The sequence below is a fragment of the Anser cygnoides genome, chromosome 4 (assembly GCF_040182565.1).
Source record: "Anser cygnoides isolate HZ-2024a breed goose chromosome 4, Taihu_goose_T2T_genome, whole genome shotgun sequence".
Classification (NCBI taxonomy): Eukaryota; Metazoa; Chordata; class Aves; order Anseriformes; family Anatidae; genus Anser; species Anser cygnoides.
In genome coordinates, this window is record NC_089876.1 from 74,324,557 (window position 1) to 74,344,130 (window position 19,574).

Genomic DNA, 19,574 nt, shown 5'->3' on the forward strand with positions numbered 1-19,574 from the left:
ATTACTATAAGACTTTTTAGACTGAATATTATAATCAGCATCCTCAAATCATAGCATCATGTGTCCACAAAACTGAAGTGACCAGCAGAAATATTTTGAAATACTGAACACATTAAAGTTTATTGTCAAAACAAACCTTCTTATACAGGACATAAAAAATAAGTTTCAAAATTCAGGTAAGCAGGATAGTAAAACAGTCTGCCATACAGCCCTGATTGTACAATTTGTTTTTCACTCACTAGAGTAACTGAAGCATCAATTAGATCCATTGCTTACTGTTTGGAAAAAAAAAAAATCCAGATGTCCAACTTCAAACAGGAAGTAGAAGTATACTCACAGATGATACAAAATACAAAGTTACTCCTGGCACCATAATTGACTGAGCTGCAGAAATATTGTAAAGAGTTTAAGAGAAATCCTTGATTTTGTGCCTTACAAAACAGAAAACGAGTAGCTTCAGTTGCAGTGCCCAACACAGAGGTTAAAGTTGTGATAAAAATGCAGTTTCCACAGTCTCAAAAAAAAAAAAAAAAAGTATAAAACTTCTATACTGAGAAACAAAAAGTAACTAGTGAGAACAGTTCTTTCCAAATCAACAGCTTTCTGAAGATAGAAACCACCCGGACAGGACTGTTGCAGGAATGCCAGAGAAGTTTGAGAAGTTTCATAGTAGATTAGTTTGTGATTCATTCCTGTGTCCATTTTTCTTCAGTATGTTAGCTTTTTTTTCTTCGCTATCCAGAAAATAACCGAAGAAGAACATCAGCAGCAGTTTGCAGGCAACATGACTGCTTTTCAATTTTTGTTCTTGTATTGCAGCTCTTCCAGCTGGGGGAAGCAGCAGCTCCAGGACAACAAGGGAATTGCATGCTGCCAGAGCTCTTCCCACAGTTGATGATTTAACCTGAAGGAACTATCTTCCATAGAGGCAGATTCTGGATGTTACCACTGCAAAGGCGGCTTACAACAGAACACCTTTACTGGGTGGTACAATCAGGGGCTTTGTCTTTCTCTGAAGTTCCAAACCACTGCTTCAGATATTCTTCTGTGGGCTCTATTCCTGCAGGTCGCGTATCTACACAGAAGAGAAGAATATTACAGCAATGCTTTCCCAGTTTCACAAGTAGTAGGAATACAGCAATTTAATCTTGACTAGGGTTTTAGGAGTCAGCTACCAAAGCTGGCCTCAAAGAAGCATGGTGTTGCTAAGAAGTCTGTACTATTATGAAGTTGCCATTATTAAGTTGCCCATCACAAGAAATGGCAATGAGTCATTCTTTCTGGAAGCCTGCCATTAATACCTTGAAAACTTGTTAAGTCTTTAATATGTCTGCTGGGGTCTTATAGGAGCTTCTAGACGCGAGTTGATGAGGGCAGTAGTGTTAATATGCTAGCACTGATCACTAGATTTCCCCAGAAGTTACCAGGCCAGAGATGAGACATCCTGACTAGGGCAGCTGTCACCGCAGCTGGAAGCTGCCAGACTAGCAGATTTCACGTCAAAAGACTAAAATCGACCATCTCAGCAAAGAAATTTAGGAAAAAAAGTTAACCAGCAGTTAACTCTGAATAGATGACTGAGTAGTCTATGAGAATCAGTTTTGCCAGAAGCAGGTACTTAACTCAGGTAATGTTAAAAAGCAGAAGATTCTATAGCATCATCGATCTGGTAGGAATGACACTCTGCCTAGTCTCTTTTTAAAGTGATCGATCATCAACACTTTCACTGCAACAGAAGAAATAGAACGTTTGCCTAATTTTCATGAATGTTTTAAGTATTTGGGTGCTGTACAGCACATACAATCTTTTTGGCACCAGCTGGTCAGCCCTTCAACAACATGCTAACTAGGCATTCAAGAACACTGTTTCCATGAGAGTTTCAGGACTGAATGCAGAAAGTACAGGACACCTACTTTTACTAGAAGACCACTCCTTATATTTTGCCTCTCCTAGTCTTAATCGGACACCACATTACATACCTGTTAGTGTACCTAAGTTGGAATTATCAAAGAAATTTGTTGGACACGTCAGTGGCAGAGGCTTTGATGCATCTTGAGTCACAGTTTCCTGAGAAATAGGCTCTTTGAAGGGTGAATTTTGCTCTCTAAGGGAATATGACACAGTCTTCCTTGGAGACCTTGGTACTGTCTCTCGAGTAGTCTCTCTCGAAGATCGTTCTTTCAATTTTAGGGCTCTTTCTTTCCATTTTCTAAGTTCCTCTTTCAATTGAACCTCATTACTGAACAGGGAAAAAAAAATCACCAGCATTTAATTACGAAAAACATTAAGCAATTCTTTTAAGTAAAGAAAAATTCCTGACAAGACAGTTCCTGTATGTTCCTGTATGACAATTCCCTTGACATACCACAGACATGGCAATGCAAACCCCCACCACGTCCAAACGTGTATTCTTAGTTTTGGAGGCATAATTTTCTTTTTTCCTTCCCAAAAGCTAAAGAGATCCAAACAAAATGCATTTTCCAGTTATTGATAAAAGCATTTAAAATTCCATTCTTATAGAAGAAAACAATTTAAAGCTTAAAAGCCATCAAGAAATATATATACGTACACACATCACTACCTTTAAAAGTTTAGATTTGCTAGACTCTTTCACATCTTAAAATGAAAAGTTATTCACTTCTACAGATTTCCAGGAAAGAAACTGTAACAGTATAGGTTAAATAGAAATGACTTAGTTAACATGGTTTTTTATTATCTTTACACTTACCTTAGTAGAAGGTCATTTTGTTTCTTCAGCTGCAAGTTCTCTTTCTGTAGCTTCACTTGTTCAGATTTTAAAACAAGTATTTGTGTGCTCTGAACAATACCACTGCCACCACCACAAGTAAGGGGCATTTGGGATTGCTGAGGAGCTTCTTTTTTAGACACCACTGGAAAATAGTTTTATACAAATGTGTGTGTTACTTGGTCAGTGTTTAAAACCAAGTTGATATTTATCTTAGCCATGCTTATACAAAATTCCTTCCTGTAGATTTGTATGTAAAACCTCACTAGGTTACAAGTATCATTACAACAGCTATCTTTTAAACCCACCATCAGAAATCACACTGCCAGGGAGATATTAAGAAGCTTATATGGTTAGTTATATCATGATTAGAACTAGAGAACTAGATATGGGAGCATAACCCACCACAACTGCAAGCACAATCAAAGAAATAACAAAAACAAAACCAGACAAAAACTGCTGTGATTCTAATACAGTGTGTGTGCAGGTACTGTGTTTTAGCCTTCCACCTCTTCCAAAGCATCCAAGCCTTCTCATGTCCTTTTGAGGTAAAAGGCCTGCATGTCAGCCTAGATTTTAACCACACAACCTTAAAACTGGATGTTTAATATGAAACAATCCCTTATATTGATCTGGAATTTACCAGTAACATCGTGATCTTGCTGTACTCTTCTAAGTTCTTCTTTTAGCTTTCTTAACTGTTCTTCTTGGTGTTCTGCAAGAGCTTTATAATTAGCAAGTCTATATTGGTGGGCAGGGAGAGGGAAGAAGAAAAACGTTAAGCTTAATTATTAAAGTTGCAAGAGACCTAGTTTGATTTTCAAATGCGTTAACAAATACAAATATATTTGAAGTAAAACAAAACAAAAAAACTACATCTGGCTGTCAGTTAGATTTTAGCTAAAGTACAGAAAAGCAGAAGTTAAGCTTATGTTATTCTCTGTGCATCCTTTCTCTCCAGTGAACCACAGAGTGCTCTCCATTGATGCTTTCCCCTCACATTCATCAGAACAGTTGTTTGATTTATGGCTGAGCATAGGTTGGTTGAGAAATTTTGGTGGGTGCATGGGGATGGAGCTTATTTGGTAATCAACCTGACTGAGATGCATACGGCTTTTACTTTCTGTGGAATGCAGCTATAATAAAAACCTAGTAAACCCAAAGCTGAATGCTCACTTCTCATTCAGGGGTGTGGGGGTTAGGGAAGAGCTAGCAGTTAAAAACTCAAAAAAAAAAAAAAAATGCACTTGAACTTACTTCATATCAAAAGAATTTGATTGCTTCATTCTTTCCATATCATATTTTACCAATTGTGTTTTGAGATTATCAATTTCTTCTTTGTACAACTCCGCACCTTTATTTAATTTTGCCTGAAAATAAAACAAGACACCTAGTATGAAGAAAGGATTGCTATGTAGCAATGAATATGGGGACTGCTTGCTTTGCACCTTTACTGCAATCTGCCAGAAGTTGCAGGACAGAGCTGGAAGCAGAAAGTTATTCTGGAGTAAGAATGCCCATATCACCAACTAGTACCATAGTACCATAGTACCAGTTGCTATCTTAACTCTGGTGTAATGAATGCACTCACATTTTTAGCAAGTTTTGCTGACTTGCTTGCAGATGTAATCTGGGAATCTTGAACTAGCATGCAAATAGATTATGTAGAAAAAAACAGCCCATGCTTCGGTTTCAAAATTTGAAGTTTAAGAATGTTTCAGAAATACATCATAAGTGATAAATCCAGCTTCTAATACCATAACATGGGTTCTAAATTTTGTCTCTGAAAGCTGCACTGGTAGCATGTGAAACAGCACGCTACAACAGGTGAGTAGAGTGCTTTTCTCTAAGAATACCATACAGAACTACAAATCGACTTTGCAGCGCTCTCTGCTTGCCTTGCTGTGAGAATGAAAATAGAAAATAATTTGACTCATACCTGGAGACTCTGATTTTCTGTTAGGGCAGTGCTGAGGCACTTCTCTGTCTCATTCAGTTTGTCTTTCAGCTGGGTGAGCTCACTTGTAGCTGCTTTTACTTTTATCTGTGCTTGTAACTTATTTATCCTGTCATCTTTTTCTCTGACATTTTTTTCTGCTTCATTTATTATATTTTCCAACTTTTGGATTTTTACTTCCATAGCCTGTTGAGATATACCAACCAGTTATACCAAACCAAGAGTTATAACAACATCACAGCACAGCACAGGGTGATATTCTTAATAAAAACAAACAAAACAACAACAAACAAAACACCAATTCCTATACAGTCTATAGCATTGTTCTGTTTTATCTGTTACTATTCTGGAACATTCAAGTCTAAAAAACATGCTTTGAACACAAGTAACTTTGACATTAGAAGTATGGACAGAAGGAAAATGAGTGTGCAATCCCCTAGGAGTCATGACAATTTTTATCCAGCTTCCAGTTTGACATAGAGAATGCTACATATTTAAAGAATATCACATTATTGGAACCTATACTTCAGAAATAATTGGGTGCATTTAGAGAGATTTATAAACTAACATCTGTGTGTGTGTATGCACAGAAAATAGCCCATTAAATCACATTACAGGCAGAGCTCAAACTTCCACTTTTGGAAAAAAAAAATGTAATCTACAAAGAAGAGTCCATTGTGGGCCAGTGTATTGTGTGACAGATTTACAGTCATCAATCTTCATTTTCTTTTCAGTTTAAAGTACTCTCACTTAGAAAATAATCATTAAGTAAGTTTTCTTTAGAAAAATATTTGTACCTTTTTATCTTGTTCTGCAGCCTTTAAGTGGTTATTAAGTCTGTAGTTTTCTTCTTCTAACAGAAGATGAGCAGAGCCACCAGGGGCCAGTTGTTTCTTAAGGGTGTTTAGTTCCTGAAGCAACTCTTCAGTTTTCTCTTTTCTCTGTTTCCATTCAATATCAGCATTTTTACAGTAGTTGGAAGTTCTGTCATTCAACTCTGAAGTAAGTTGAAGGAGCATCTGAAAATAAGTAATGAAGAACAGATAAAATTTTTGAACCAGCTAGAAATAAGTGAAAAATCAGGAAGTTTCTTAGCCTGTATTAATTTCACATTCTTGTCTCAGTGTCACATTTGAAGACAGTTATTACCAAAAATGGAATTACTAACACTCAAATGATCAGAGGGCTGGAGTACCTCTCCTACGAAGATTGAGACACCTCGGGTTATTTAGCACAGAGAAGAAAATGCTATTTTTGTTGTTGTTGTTTTTGTTGTAAAAGCTTTGATTCACAGAATGTCTATCAAAGAATTCTTCCTAACAGCCTGTCAGCATTGGGAAATCCTGTAGAAGTCAAGGCTGACAAATAATTCTACAGAAGCAGCTTAACTCTTTTTCAATAGGCTGAGAGTGAGTCACAACACGTGCAGAAGGAGGATGTTGAGCTCTTCGTAATCTAGCTGAAAGAATAGTACGAATAGCCTGGTAACAAGCGTACGCTGGAAGTCAAGACAACTGCTCTTAAGAACTAGTCAGAAGGTAAAGGATTCCCTCCCACAGCCTGTTTTCCAAGAGGTGTCTGATGTGGTTATTAAAAGATGTAATCTCATGAAATGCTCTTCATGATGCACCTCAGAGAGCAGAACAGACTTTTTTCCAAATTGTGGGTGGTATAAGGAAGAAAGAAAAGGGAAAGTACAGCTGAAAGACCTCTAGGATAATTTAACTTTCTGAAGGTAGAAAAGGTGTGAGAATGTTAATTACAATTAAGCTTTATCAAAAAATACAACAAAGAACACTTCAGCCATTTTAAAGGTGGTTTGAAAAGAATGGAATTTTGTAGGCAGAAAGCCTTGAGAATGTGATTGCATCAGGCTGCCAAGTTCTGCAAGGAATGTTGTAATAACAATTATGAACCTACAGTTCCTAAGATTCATTCTCTTTAAGAAAACCACACACAAAAATACCACTACCACATACACACGGAAAACTATCACCCCAAAAGTCTTTTTAAACACAAGTTTCCAAGTTTGACTGCAGGAGGAAGAAAGCCTGTAAAAATCTTCCAAGTATTCCTACATTTTACAGCTAAATATGCCTATATTAAGTGCTGCTGAATAAACTAAAAATAATTAAATGAGTAAACTTTAAAATAGCCTTTTGTGTTTGTTTTCAACCAGATTACAGAGGTACTTGCAGAGTGCTTACACAAAATGTATTTCTTATTCATTAACTTAATTTACCTTTACTTTTGGAGTCCAGAAGTTAATGACTTGTAAAAGCCTTTCATTATCTTTTTTTAACACTTCTTTAAGTTCTTCTGCATCATAGTGGAGTCCTGAACAAGCTTCCCAGAATTGTGTTGTTTCTTTTCTATCACTTTCTTCCTGCTGTAACTCTGTCTCTATGCTGAGAAGTTCACTTTCCATTTCTGATATGTCTTTGAGAATATTCTGTATAAAGAAGAGATCAAGTTTAAGCATTGCCTTGATAACTACAAGTTTAATATAAGTTTTGCCCCCTTAGGTCTCCATATTTACAGTAAGTCTGTTTTAACATCTAATTATACCATATTTGCTAAGCTAAAATGGATTTTGCTATACCTTACTGGGAAAATTAGAAAACAATCCACATTCCTGGGGGCAGGTGGGAAGGTGAAAGTAGAAAAAAAATGTGTTAGTAAAAAGTTATCTAATTGCTTCAAAAATCATCTTAGGATCAGGTAGTACGTATTCTAAAGGGCAAATCAGTAAGAAACACTTCATAAAACAGAAAAATCATTTTATAGAACTGGTAGCATTAACAAAATGTCAATTCTGTTTCCCTCACCAAATGAAGTTTAAACAGATGAAAACAATGCCCATCACACTAGCACAACCACGTTACATCCCGTCTCAAAATAAACGAGTCTCTGTCTGAAAAATTGTTTCAAACGCTACCTCTGCATCCGAGTGCAAACTCTCCAGCACTTCACCAACATTTACCACTTGAGAAGGTATTTCATTCTGGTTCAAATGAAACTCCTTGAAACACCGAATTTGAGCTTGTAGCTGATCTTGTTTTCTCTTTTCCTCAAGCAATTCCATTTCATACTTGTTAACAGTAGCATGATACTCCCTTTTCTTTGAGCAAACATGAGTGAAATGAAACTGTTGTAGAAGCACAGGACATATCAGTGAGTATGCTTTAAAATGCTACCTTGCATCCAGCTAAAATTCCATATTTTATAATTCAGTCTACTTACTCTCCTAGCAAATAGATGTTTAAGACAACTGAAACACGACTACGAAAACTAAGTTCTCATGTCATATAGCAATGGCATGTGAGACTTTCAGCTGGGTCAGCATTTTCTTTTTTAAAGGAGTCCACAAAAAAATAGCTTAAAAGGCTAAGACAGCCTTCTAGGCATCTAGACTTTGAAAACCAAAATAGTTTTGTTATACTGATTTTATCCTAGAGTTGTTAAAGTTATAGAATATCACTGTGCTAATTTAAAGCTTTGCTCTAGCCAAAATCACTTAAATCCTAAACATCTCGAGCATAAAAGTTGAAAAGCATCTATTGAAAAAGAAAAACATTAAATAATCTACGTGAAGTTAGGAGATCATGTTCTTCAGAATATTTGTTAACATTTTTAGTTAATAGATAATTCTAAAATACAACTATTTGATATTTTTATTACCAGAATTGTCACCCCATCGTTGTTCCACACCCCCACCCCTCCCAACCGAAACTTTCATGGTAAATAAAGAAACTGAAACAAAAAAAATACTGTATAGTTTGATGTGCTTTTGTTAATGACAACAAATTCTCTCTCAATTCACCTTAATTTTTCCTGATAATTGGAATTTGTTTGTCCATTGAACTACAGATTGGGGAAGGTCTGCAAGGCCATAGAAGTTAAACTACTTGGCAATTTTGCAGAACAAACATACTTCTCCAAGGCATCTTGCACATCCTTCCTGTCCAATGAAATATGTACTCAGGGGTCCATAATTTCCTTTACGGAGCACAGAATACTTCTTTTCACACCAATGGAAATGGATTAACACTGATGAAATATTGCTGTGCAAAGCAGCTGAACTATAGTCAAAAATTAAGGTTAGCTAATCTAAATAGCTCCAGTTTTCCAGGATTGTAATGGGCTTCATGAATGCATGCCTTACGGAAAACAAAAATCAAAGCTTGAGCATATATACAGAATCCTTGCTGTTAGTACTGAGAGCTTATTGGAAAAAAAAAAGCATGAAACAAAGCAACATGAAGCATCCACATATTCAGCATTTTAAGTTGGTACCTTGAGTCTGTTCAATAGATTCTGGAGATGACTGTTTATTTTCTCATTTTCCATTTGAAGTCTTTTGACTTGCTTACTTTGTTCTGATGAAAGCTGAGTCAGTATCACAGCTATCACTGCTTTCTGGCTATTCAGTTCGTTCTTTACATAAAGAGACATTGTGGAGAGACATTCATACCTCTTCTGCATACTTGGGAATATCTCAAGAAGCTCCTAAATACAAATTAAGTAAATTCAGTGACAATAAAGAAAAAGAGTCATTAGCTATGAACAGCAGCTTTACATTAGGTTCCAGGTTAACCCCTACAGCATGTTTTGGTTTTACAACAAAAAAGTTAATAGGACTAAACATTCAAGTTTTGACTTGCCGCAGGAGCATGACAAAAGCACTGAAGCTGGGTCTGAAATGAAATTTGTTGCCTGTTCACAAGTTTGCCACTGGGACTGCCCTCTGAATGGGGTTTGAGTTGGTCTCCTGGGTCCTTTTGTGCAAATCATGAGCAGGCCTCATAGGGCAAACAAGCTTCGAGGCACTCCTAGTGAGCTGCAGCTCAAATATGAGATATATGAAGCCAGATTACACTTTAAGGCACATGTAAAAGACTAAATTCATAGGCCAGTAGTACCTGTACTAGAAACAGACAAGATCTTTCTCATTACAATACCTGTTTTCCCCCCATCTTGTGCACTGAAGTAACGCGTGCTTTTTCAACATTAAAAGGAAAGAAAGCTTTTATACAGCAACCCAGAACGTTTTCAACAGCCATGAGTGGCTTAGTCTCAGAGTACCACTGTGATGACTTCTGTGGCAACAGTAACATTTTACAGAACAAACTCCCCCAGGGTAGTTAAACTTTCTAGCATATATTCCCATAACCATGGAATCCTTTTTTTTTTTTGTACTGGTACATGCACACACATCCACAAACACTAATAAGGTAGTGAGAGAGGCTGTGCTAACATAGGTTTAGCAAAGTAATTTAAGTTTTTTTCCCCCTCCCCTAAAGGAGTTTCAGACTCATTGTTTCTACCTGCAAAAGAGGTAGGAGCTCCCCAGCAACCACTAGGAAAGCTCCCAGCTACAAGTCAGAAGGGAAGACTACATTTAAAAGGTTATCAGCAGGTTGTATTTTTTTTTTTTTTTTTTTTTTTTACTTCCCTCATTATTAGTTCCTACTGCTGGTATAGCACAGAAACAGTGTGAATGGAGAAAGCTACATGACTGTTTCTCACTTTCATTCCTTTCGTTATCACTTCTGGTGCTAACTGAAGCAGCCCTCAGGGTGCTTCTGGCAGGTATAGAATGATGCCTGATTGTGCTGCACAGATGTGCAGACTGCAATACGATGGTAATCTCTAAAGTATTTCATACCTTCATAAAACTGGTTTATTTAGGCTTTTGATAGTTTAGTAGTGGCTCTTGCATTTGTGAGAAAACATACTCAGGATTGTTAATTAACAAAGAATTAGAGGAACTTCTTATTTTGATGAAAGAAGCTATTTAGTGAAACCAATTTAATGGAAATCAATTTACTTTTGGGGTGGGGATGCACAGAAGAGAGGACTTGAGGGATTTTGAAAAGAAAAACAAAACAGGGAAGCAGTTCCAAATAAAAACTAATTGGTGATACAGGTGACTGGACAGTAAATCAAGCGAGATGTCTCAATTGAGAAGTTCAATTTAACATTCCCAGGACAGGATGCACTGTCACTGAAGAGCAACCACAAACCAACCAATCCCGTGGTTTGTAGTATCTTAGCAAGACATGCAATCCCATTAGCATATGATGCATAGAAGCAAAGTTTATGCTCCGGAACAAGTGGTACTAAGTTTTAACATGTACCCTTATGTAAGCAGGGTAGTTTACCTTAATTTTCAAGGTTTTTGCCTTCAGGCTGTCATCATCCATCTGTTCTGCGTTATCCAGTGCATCCACTTGAACAGACATGTCGCTCAGGCTTCTCTCCTTCAGTTTACTTAGAGCACATTCCAGTTTAGCGCTTGTTTCAATATACTGAAATAAATATATGCATATTTAAGTACCATTCAAGAAGATAAATTATTCATAACTTAGGTATGCAACTTGCAACACCAACCATCTCAGAGTTCTTTTGCAATTCCATCTTGAGCTGGTCCCGCTCAGCCCTGATGTCCTGAAGAAGTTTTTGTAGCTCATCTTTTTCTTCATTAATTGATGAGATTTGTTCTTTAAGTTGAAAAGAATGACTAGTTCTTTCAGCCAATAACTGGTCTTTTTCACTTGATACACTATTTAGCGTCTCAGTTAACTGTTGAATCTGTAGTGATGGAGAAAAACAAGAAATGTGTTTGTCCTAGTCTGTACACTTCACTATAAAGTACTAAAATTAGTTGTGTCAAATACAATTTCCAGTAATTCTAAAATTCACATTAGCAGCAAGAGAAGTTTAAAAATAAATTTCAGTTTTCTAATCACTCAGAAAAAATAAATAAAAGAGAAATAGCATTACATCCAGAGAACTCTACTTTAGTCAACTCTGGTTTCCACTAAAGCAAGAGGAAAACATGAAACAGTCAAAATGCATTTACATTACAAGAAAATAGAAATAGGAAAACTAGCAAAAGGCAAAGACAATTCCATTGTCCATCTATCTGTTCTAATCATTTGATCAATAACACATACGCTAGCTTGAAGCAATCCTTAGTTATACTGTTTGATCTACAAAGGAAGAGTTTGACAGGTGAAAAGCAAAGAAGTGAAAAACTGCAGAAAGATTGAGCTGGGAAGAGCTAAGTGGCAATATTTGCTGAATAACAGACAGTTTGAAAGTGTGCAAAGCACCAAAGATTCGAAACCCACTTAAGTTCAAAACAGTCTATGTGGTGCCTTTTAAAGTCTCAATGAACACATACAGAGTTACCATCATATTAAACCTGTACAAGTTGGACAAATCTGTGTCCATTCTAGTGGAGCAGCCAACCCAGCTGGCTATAAGGTTGACATGAGTCGAGAATGGCACTTCTAAATATCACTAAACAAACATTTACAAAATCCTCTCTCATGTTCATGCTTATGTCACACAAAAGTGATAGGCTGACAATTTAAAATTAAATAGGGTTTGTCTTGAGCAAAAACTTAGCTCTTCAGGGATAAAACATCAGAAAACATAATCATGGAGTAGCTAGCTGAAAACCAAAACTCCTCACCTTATTTGTTAGGCTGTCCTCTAGAATCTCAGACCTCCTCTGAACCTTTAACAGATGTTCCTCCCTTTCTTCAGCTTTGATCTTCTCATTGCTGAGGAGTTCTTGCTGCCACTTCAATTCCTTTTCTGTTTCAAGAATCTGGAGTAAAAAAAGAAAGAAATTTAACATATCAAAACTGAGATCTATGAATCTACTTCTAACACACAAGACCACTCAATATTTCATAGGAGTCAAAATACTTCACAGAAACAGAAGGTGCTTTAGTTGAAAAAGTTGCAAATTTTGTCTTTGAACGTTTCTCCTAAATAAAGCCTACCAAATTAGAATATTGATAAATCCTCAGTATTCAGTGTCAAGAAGTATACAGAGCATGCTACAAACATGCTTTGACTTATTTTCTGCAATCCCTGTTTCAGAGATGAGGAACACAAAGCAGAGATGTAACATGAGTGGGGTTCACATTGAGAACTATCTAGAAAATAAATTCTAGACCTAACATGGAACAACTTTCAGTCAGTTGCCAAAAATGCTTTAAATTACCTTTGATTAGCTGTTACAGGACTAGCACTCCTTTCACTAGATTTCCAAATTTCAAATGAAGTTCAAGTTTTACAGCAAGGCAACAGATACACTAAAATAGATGAATTGGAAAATATTGGTAGCATGCGTAAGAAGATTCTCTGCCTACCACAGATTTGAATCAACTACAGATCACTGAGGTGATTTCCCTGTCTGAACAAAGACTGCTGCTCAATGGACACCATCCAACCAATTCAATTGTCATCTTCATCGCTACAAAGTCAGAGTGGTTGAGGGTGGAAGGGAACTCTAGAGATCATCTAGTCCAGCTCCCCTGCTCAGGCAGGGTCACCTACAGCGTGTTGCAGAGGACCACATCCAGGCAGGTGTTAAATGTCCCCATACAAGGACACTCCACAACCAGTCTGGGCAACCTGTTTCAGGGCTCTGTTATGAAGCTACACCTTAACCAGAAGCAAAATAAAGATACATAGAGAATTTGTCTGTTTCAGTGTCAGCTTTGGAACTCAACTACAAAACACACCACCAAATTCATAAAAGTGCCCATTAAGCATTTTGGTAGTTACTTCCATGTATTCTGGTTCTTCATTATAAGAAATAAATATAGAAGATATATATATTCTAAATATAGAATATTTTAAATAGTCTCAGATTTTTTGAAAGAATACATCTTTGCATAAATCCTTAATACAATTCCACATGACAGGAGTTAAAGCATACCAGTATCTTCAATTTGTACATATAACACTAATACTTGTAAGATACTATTTCAAGACAGCTTCGAGAATCAGCCAACCTTCTCTCCTAAACATTTATCGTTATTATACTTTAATCAAAAGATAAAGCACCTTATCAACACTCTTCTGTAGGTCAACCTCCAGATTGTTCTTCTCTGCTTGAACACCTTCCAGCATTTTCTGGAGCTGATCTCTCTCCTGTGCTAACAAATCACATTGTTTCTCTAGTTGTTGAAGTTCATTGTCTTTATTGTTTTCACTTTCAGTCTTCTCTTTTAGTTCTCCCAGCAGCTGTTGCCTTTCCTTAGTTACCAAATTTAAGTCCTCATTCAACGTGTCTATCTACAAAAGTATTAAAAAAACAGTACAAACTCAGCACATAGAATTTATCAACAGGATGTCACGGTCTACTAGCAAAAACTCATCTATCAGACCTGCAAAACAATACAAATTAAAACAGGTAGGTAGGTACCTGTTATTCCAATCAGTCCTTCAGGGGACATTCTCTAAATCAGTTTTAAGAGTTGCTTTTGTTAGTGTACTTACCTTTTCTTTCAGTTTGTTTATTTCTTCAGTTAGTTTTTCTTCAGTGTTTTGCAGTTTCTCTTCTCCTTCTGCTAGCAAGTTCTTCTGAATATTAGCTTGCTCTTTATGATGCTTTAGTTCTTCCTGCAGACTTTCCATTTCTGCCAGAACTTTTAACAACTGCAGAACAAAGTGTTACATGGCTGATCACCCAGTATGTCTTTCTTAAATTTTACTTACAATTCTTGGGGCAACTGTCACCAGTTAAAGGAATATTTTGTCAAGCTGTGTTGTAGCAAGATCTACAACTCTGAAGATCTGATGTTAGTTAACTGATTTTAGTTTTTAGAATAGCTGGTCTATACATACTTAAAAAGAGACTAGAGGTTCTATCTGAAGTTCACTCAAATTCATATGAAAGCTTTTAATTCTCATGAAAAGCTCTGCAAATCTTTTAGGAAAGATTTACCAGACTTCCTTTTACTTACTTACTAGCTTCATTTTTGTTGACCACACCTCAGGTTAAGTTTGTCTGAAATACTGTGTCAACATAAACATATTTTCATGCAAATACTTGGAATCTTGAAGTGCTACTCTGCCCCAAGAACAAGACATCAGGAAGGAGAAATGCATTAGATACTTTCTTTTCCAGGTTTAGCTTTCTCTTTGTCAATTTATTCTGGACTGAAATAGGTAGGAGACTTAAGCCCTTTGATTTCTGTAAGCTTGTATTACCTTTACTGTTCAGTGCTAAATGCAAAGCTACTGGAGATGAAAAATGTAACAGAAACTTGTGGAGTGTTTGTCCATCAGGCAACAAACAACTGTGGCTAAACCCAGAGTGGCACAGTGACCAAACGGGTGGTGAAGGAGAATTAAGAAACAAGTTCCAAAATCAAGACTGGATTAGTAAACTAAATTTAGTTTACTGCTTCTGAGAACAAATGAAGAAAGGAAGAGATACTCAACAGGCTTCATGACTGAAGTAATATAGTAGCATAACATGTCTTTCAAACAAAGATTTAAAGAGATTTTAATACATACTCTCTCCTTGCTTTCCTGACAGTCAGCCTCTAACTGGTCTCTTTCTGCTTTAGAGACCTCTACCATTTGCTGTAGTTCATCCTTCTCCTGATTAAGTAGAGCAATTTTCTCAGGCTCCTGACAGACGTGCTCACTCATTATTCTTTCAGTCTGTTCTTTTTCTGCAAGTAGCACATCATACTCAGAAGAGACACGAGTCAGGTTTTCAGTTACTTCAGCGAGCTGAAAGAACAAATATCTGTTATTAATACTGCTGACCATTTCCAGCACAGGTGGAAGTAACTTGTTAGTTTGGAAAAAACATTACCATGCTAATTTGTTTTATTTTTTTTTGTCCCAGTAATCAGGTTGATATAAGAAAAGTGCTACTGGCTCACATTTCACAAGCATTATCTATCTATATGCGTTCTTATAATGGGATTATTTTACAGAAGACATGGCCATTAGTTTACTAATGTAGAAAGCAAAGGATGAAAACAATTTTGCTTAAAAGTTAGAAGCACTGAAGTTTGATTATCTCACTGGCAAAAGCGTGTAAAAATTTACAATCCACTATAATTCTACAAAAACTACTCCATTACTGTATCTGCAGCAGATAGGCTTGATTCTAACAAGCGTTAATGTTTTCTTTACAGACCCAGTAGCTTCAGATATGAAAATAAGTAGACACTAAGTTTATGAATAGCTTGCTCTTGAACTTGCTGCACTAAACTGCCATTTAGTTGCTCAAGTATCTTCAGAGTCACATAGCTGAAAGACAGCATGTTATTAGAGAAATGTTAAAAAGTTTAAGACTTAAAGTAAATTGAAGTCAAATAGCAGCACTGATGTCTAATGTTCCACCCTTCAGTACTAACGCATGATTTTGTTATAAGGGTTGTAGCTTACAGGTCAAATTGCAATTTGGTCGTCTTTTCACTGCCTCTATTTTTATGGCTTTCTTTTGAAAAGCAATACAGGAAAAAAAAAGGGAAAAGCTTTTAATTAAGTTTTATTACTAGATTTATTGAACCCTTTCAAACTGAAGTCTGCAGAGGCCATGGGTTGCCCAATCTTGATAGAAATTTTATTTGCAAAACTACATCTGACCTTCTGCTTCAGCTCAGTCGTTTCCTTCAACGCCTCTTGCACTTTCAGGAGTTGACCTTCTTTCTCTGAAATACTTTCTTTCAGTTCCACAATGGTCTCCTCGTGTTGTCTGATAGAGTTATGAGCATATCTCAACTCTTCCTGCACAGCTGAATTCTGCGGACACAAAATAGTTAAAGTACATTGAAGCCAGAACAGCACCTACAAAAATTAAGATGGAAGTTTACTAAAGCTGTTGTCCTAAAGGAATAGGATAATTATTCTTACCATGTTAATGATCTCCTGTACAGTGTTTCTCAGCTGGTCTCTCTCATTTTGGAGATTTTCCAGTTGCATTTTAAGATCATCATCATAATCTTCTCTTTCTGTCAGAGTTCCCATTTCTTGACAGTCACGCAGTTTTGTAGTAAAATCTGTTCTCCCCATTTTTTCAGACTCCCCGTTAGATTCACTGGCTTTCATTTCTTCCATTTCACGCAGTTTCTTTTGTGTCTGGCTCAGCTCTTCTCTTAGAAGTAGTATTTCCTGCTCAATGGACTTCTCTTGAGTCTCAGATACCTATTTCATACAGAAACAGAAATCAAGACATCTAGCTAAGTAACTTTAAGAGAATCATATCTGGCCTTTGAAAAGTTGATTTATGTAAAATAGAATGTTTTAAATCCTATAATTCTGCATACAAATATCTTTGAATTCAATATGTAATTCAAGTTTCTTGGAAAAAAAAGAGATGTGTATAAGTACAGTTTGACACGGTGAGTTCTGAAACAAGTTGCCAGAAGCAGAACTTCACAGCCATAGTTTAAGCCTGAGGAAAAGCGATCACTACAGAGATCTCGTTCCTACTTCTTATCTCGAGAGCAGATAATAATGGTGTCAAGACAATTATTTCCTCAAAGTTTGTCTGCCCTCCCATAAATATTAGTATACGCATACACTTTATAGACAGTTTAAAATATACATTTATGTTAAAACCACTCACACAATCAGCATACCCAATTATGGAGGATGTTAGCTGCGAAGTCCCTTAACACACATTGCCAGGAAAATAAAAAAAAATAATTTCTATGCTTTGAAAAAGCAGAACCACCCCTTCCAGATGAGCAATTTTTAGCTTTAACTACTTAATTACACAACCATGTCTCTGTACAGGTCAACTCAGAACAAGATAACAAGATAAAATTTTTTTTTACAGCAAAGCTTGTCATATCCTACTATTAGTTGACTATATCCAACTGTATTGGTTGAATAACTTTCAGGTAAACAGTAATAATTGTGGAGTCCAATAGTCTGCAGTCAAGCACCCTTCTCTGGTTTGTTTTGCAAATTGTTTTCACTCAAGGTCAAGTTTAAATAGGTAGGTTTTCTGTTACAAACTTAGTATAATATTTACCGGAGTTCCTTCCCCATTCTCTTCTTTTTTCAAGTGTAAGTTGTCCAGCTTATCTTGCAATGAATTGTTCTCTTGTGTAAGGAAAACTATCTGTTCCTTTAGCACTTGAAGCTGATCACTTTCACTACAGTTTTTTTCTGTTTTTTCTTCAGCAAGCCGGTCTCTCTCTGATGTGATGTTTTTAATTTCTTCTGTCATTTGTGATATCTACAAGGCGTGCAAAGATAGCATTTCCTTTAATTCAAAACCAAAATTAAATACAAAAAATTTGATTCATTCTTCTACAGCATTTCTAGTATTAAACTGCTGTAATTAAAACAGGAAAAAAAATACGAAACAACCTTTGGCCTTTCTGTCACCTGTTTTAAATGTTAACTTTTCAGCAATCTCTTCTGCAACTGTCCACATTTTATTTAGAAAATGTCTGGGAGAAAAGAAGCCAAATAAGAGAGAATCTCTTCACTTATTTTTATGCATCCACTCAAAAAAACCCGTGCAAATACTGAATTAATGACCACTGACTTATTGGGTTTGGCAGCTGATATACTTCAGGCTAAAGTCCAGTCTCATATATTACAGATTGTCCTGCCAAAGAAATTGCCACTGAAGCAACTGCACAAGAAAATATTCTCAGCATCCTTCCTTGTGAGTTGTTGTACACAAGCATGAAGACATGGGATCAGTTTTCTGCTATGTGTTTGGAGCTCAGCTGCCATTTACAACCACTTGCTAGGCTTCTCATTGGGACCTGAGTGTTACAAACCATAAAGCTTATGGTAACTCATCTTTTCTTCCATTTGTCATTCCATTTGTCAGCTCTGGAACACACTAGTTAAGCACAGATTTATTACTGTACATCAGAAGATGCTGATCTCTCTGTAGAGCATCAAGCTGTGAAGGCTTGGATCAGAGAGCACTATGTCACACGCTTTCTACCAAAGGTGTAGAAATTTAAGGGCAAACAGATGAGACTGCAAGGACATTAACCAGGCTTATTTTCACATATTGGAAAATGCTTTTAACAATTAAGTTTTGAATGATCACATATCATCTTACCTGTATTTCAAGTTCACTAATGGTTTTCCTTAGTGTCTCCTCAACACTCAGCATCTGAGACTCTTTTTCAGAAATACTTTTCTCCAACTTCTTAACAGCTTCCCGGGACTGCTTGAGAGAACTCTGTGCATTTCTCAGTTCTTCATGCGCTAAAATGTTCTTTAGAATAAAAGAAAGAAAATCCACAAGAGAAAAGTCTGAGGTGTTTTGCCACATTAGTAAGTACTCCTTGAATAAAAACAAAAAACTCCACTCTCCTAATCCCCTATTCAATATTGTTTATAACTGTTCTTACATTCTTTCCCCTTAATATGTATGGTCCACTTCAATAAAGGCAGAATTCCTACCATTGAAACAGTGTCCTTGATATCTTCACTGAGCTGGTCCTTCTCAGCTTGGAGAGACTCCTCTTTTTGTTTCAGGTAATCTCTTTCCTGAGTGAGAGTTTTTATTTCTTCCCAACATCCACTAAGCTGTTGAAGAACTGCCTGTATCTCTGAATCCTTGGCCTCCAATCTTGATTCCATAATCTTTTCTTGCTCTTTTAATTGTTCCATTTCATTTAGCTTCTGCTGAGTCTGAATAAGATCTTCTCTTACACCAAGGAGATGTTCGTGCTCTGCTGTCTTTTCTTCCAATTCTTTCATTTTGTTAGAGAGCTTTAGTTTATAAAGGGAAAGACCAGACACTTTCATTGTAATGCAAAACAGCATGTTACATACATGTTCTCACAGACTCACATTAGCTTAGAAAAGCTAGCATCCTCTCACTCCTCAACGAAAGAATAGAAGTTCCACCGTTTCACTTTAAGCCTCCACTTACATTCTTGCCCACATTAAATAAGCATCTGTTTCTGGAAACCTTATGATGGTTTCTCCTTAGCAGGAAAAGCCATGCTAAAACACAAGAAACACACATGAAACCGTAGCCTAGCTTAGGAAGCAATCAAATCTATAGCTGATTATGACAGCCATGTCACTACCAAAAGGCTTATCAGAAATATA

The 19,574-nt window shown here is 36.5% G+C and overlaps 1 protein-coding gene across 1 annotated transcript in view; it reads right to left on the reverse strand.

The window, feature by feature from the left end:
• Window positions 1-285: 285 nt before the first annotated feature.
• CENPE (centromere protein E) overlaps window positions 286-19,574 on the reverse strand; it is a 35,666-nt gene continuing 16,377 nt past the window's right edge. Inside the window, 21 exon segments of the mRNA XM_048066447.2 lie at window positions 286-1,075; window positions 1,980-2,239; window positions 2,729-2,891; window positions 3,390-3,487; window positions 4,004-4,116; window positions 4,686-4,889; window positions 5,501-5,722; window positions 6,946-7,155; window positions 7,642-7,851; window positions 9,000-9,212; window positions 10,868-11,014; window positions 11,097-11,297; window positions 12,187-12,324; window positions 13,575-13,805; window positions 14,010-14,168; window positions 15,033-15,254; window positions 16,122-16,277; window positions 16,389-16,679; window positions 17,515-17,721; window positions 18,571-18,729; window positions 18,918-19,229. Of these exon segments, the coding sequence (XP_047922404.2) occupies window positions 978-1,075; window positions 1,980-2,239; window positions 2,729-2,891; window positions 3,390-3,487; window positions 4,004-4,116; window positions 4,686-4,889; window positions 5,501-5,722; window positions 6,946-7,155; window positions 7,642-7,851; window positions 9,000-9,212; window positions 10,868-11,014; window positions 11,097-11,297; window positions 12,187-12,324; window positions 13,575-13,805; window positions 14,010-14,168; window positions 15,033-15,254; window positions 16,122-16,277; window positions 16,389-16,679; window positions 17,515-17,721; window positions 18,571-18,729; window positions 18,918-19,229 (4,014 nt within the window). The 3' untranslated portion in view covers window positions 286-977.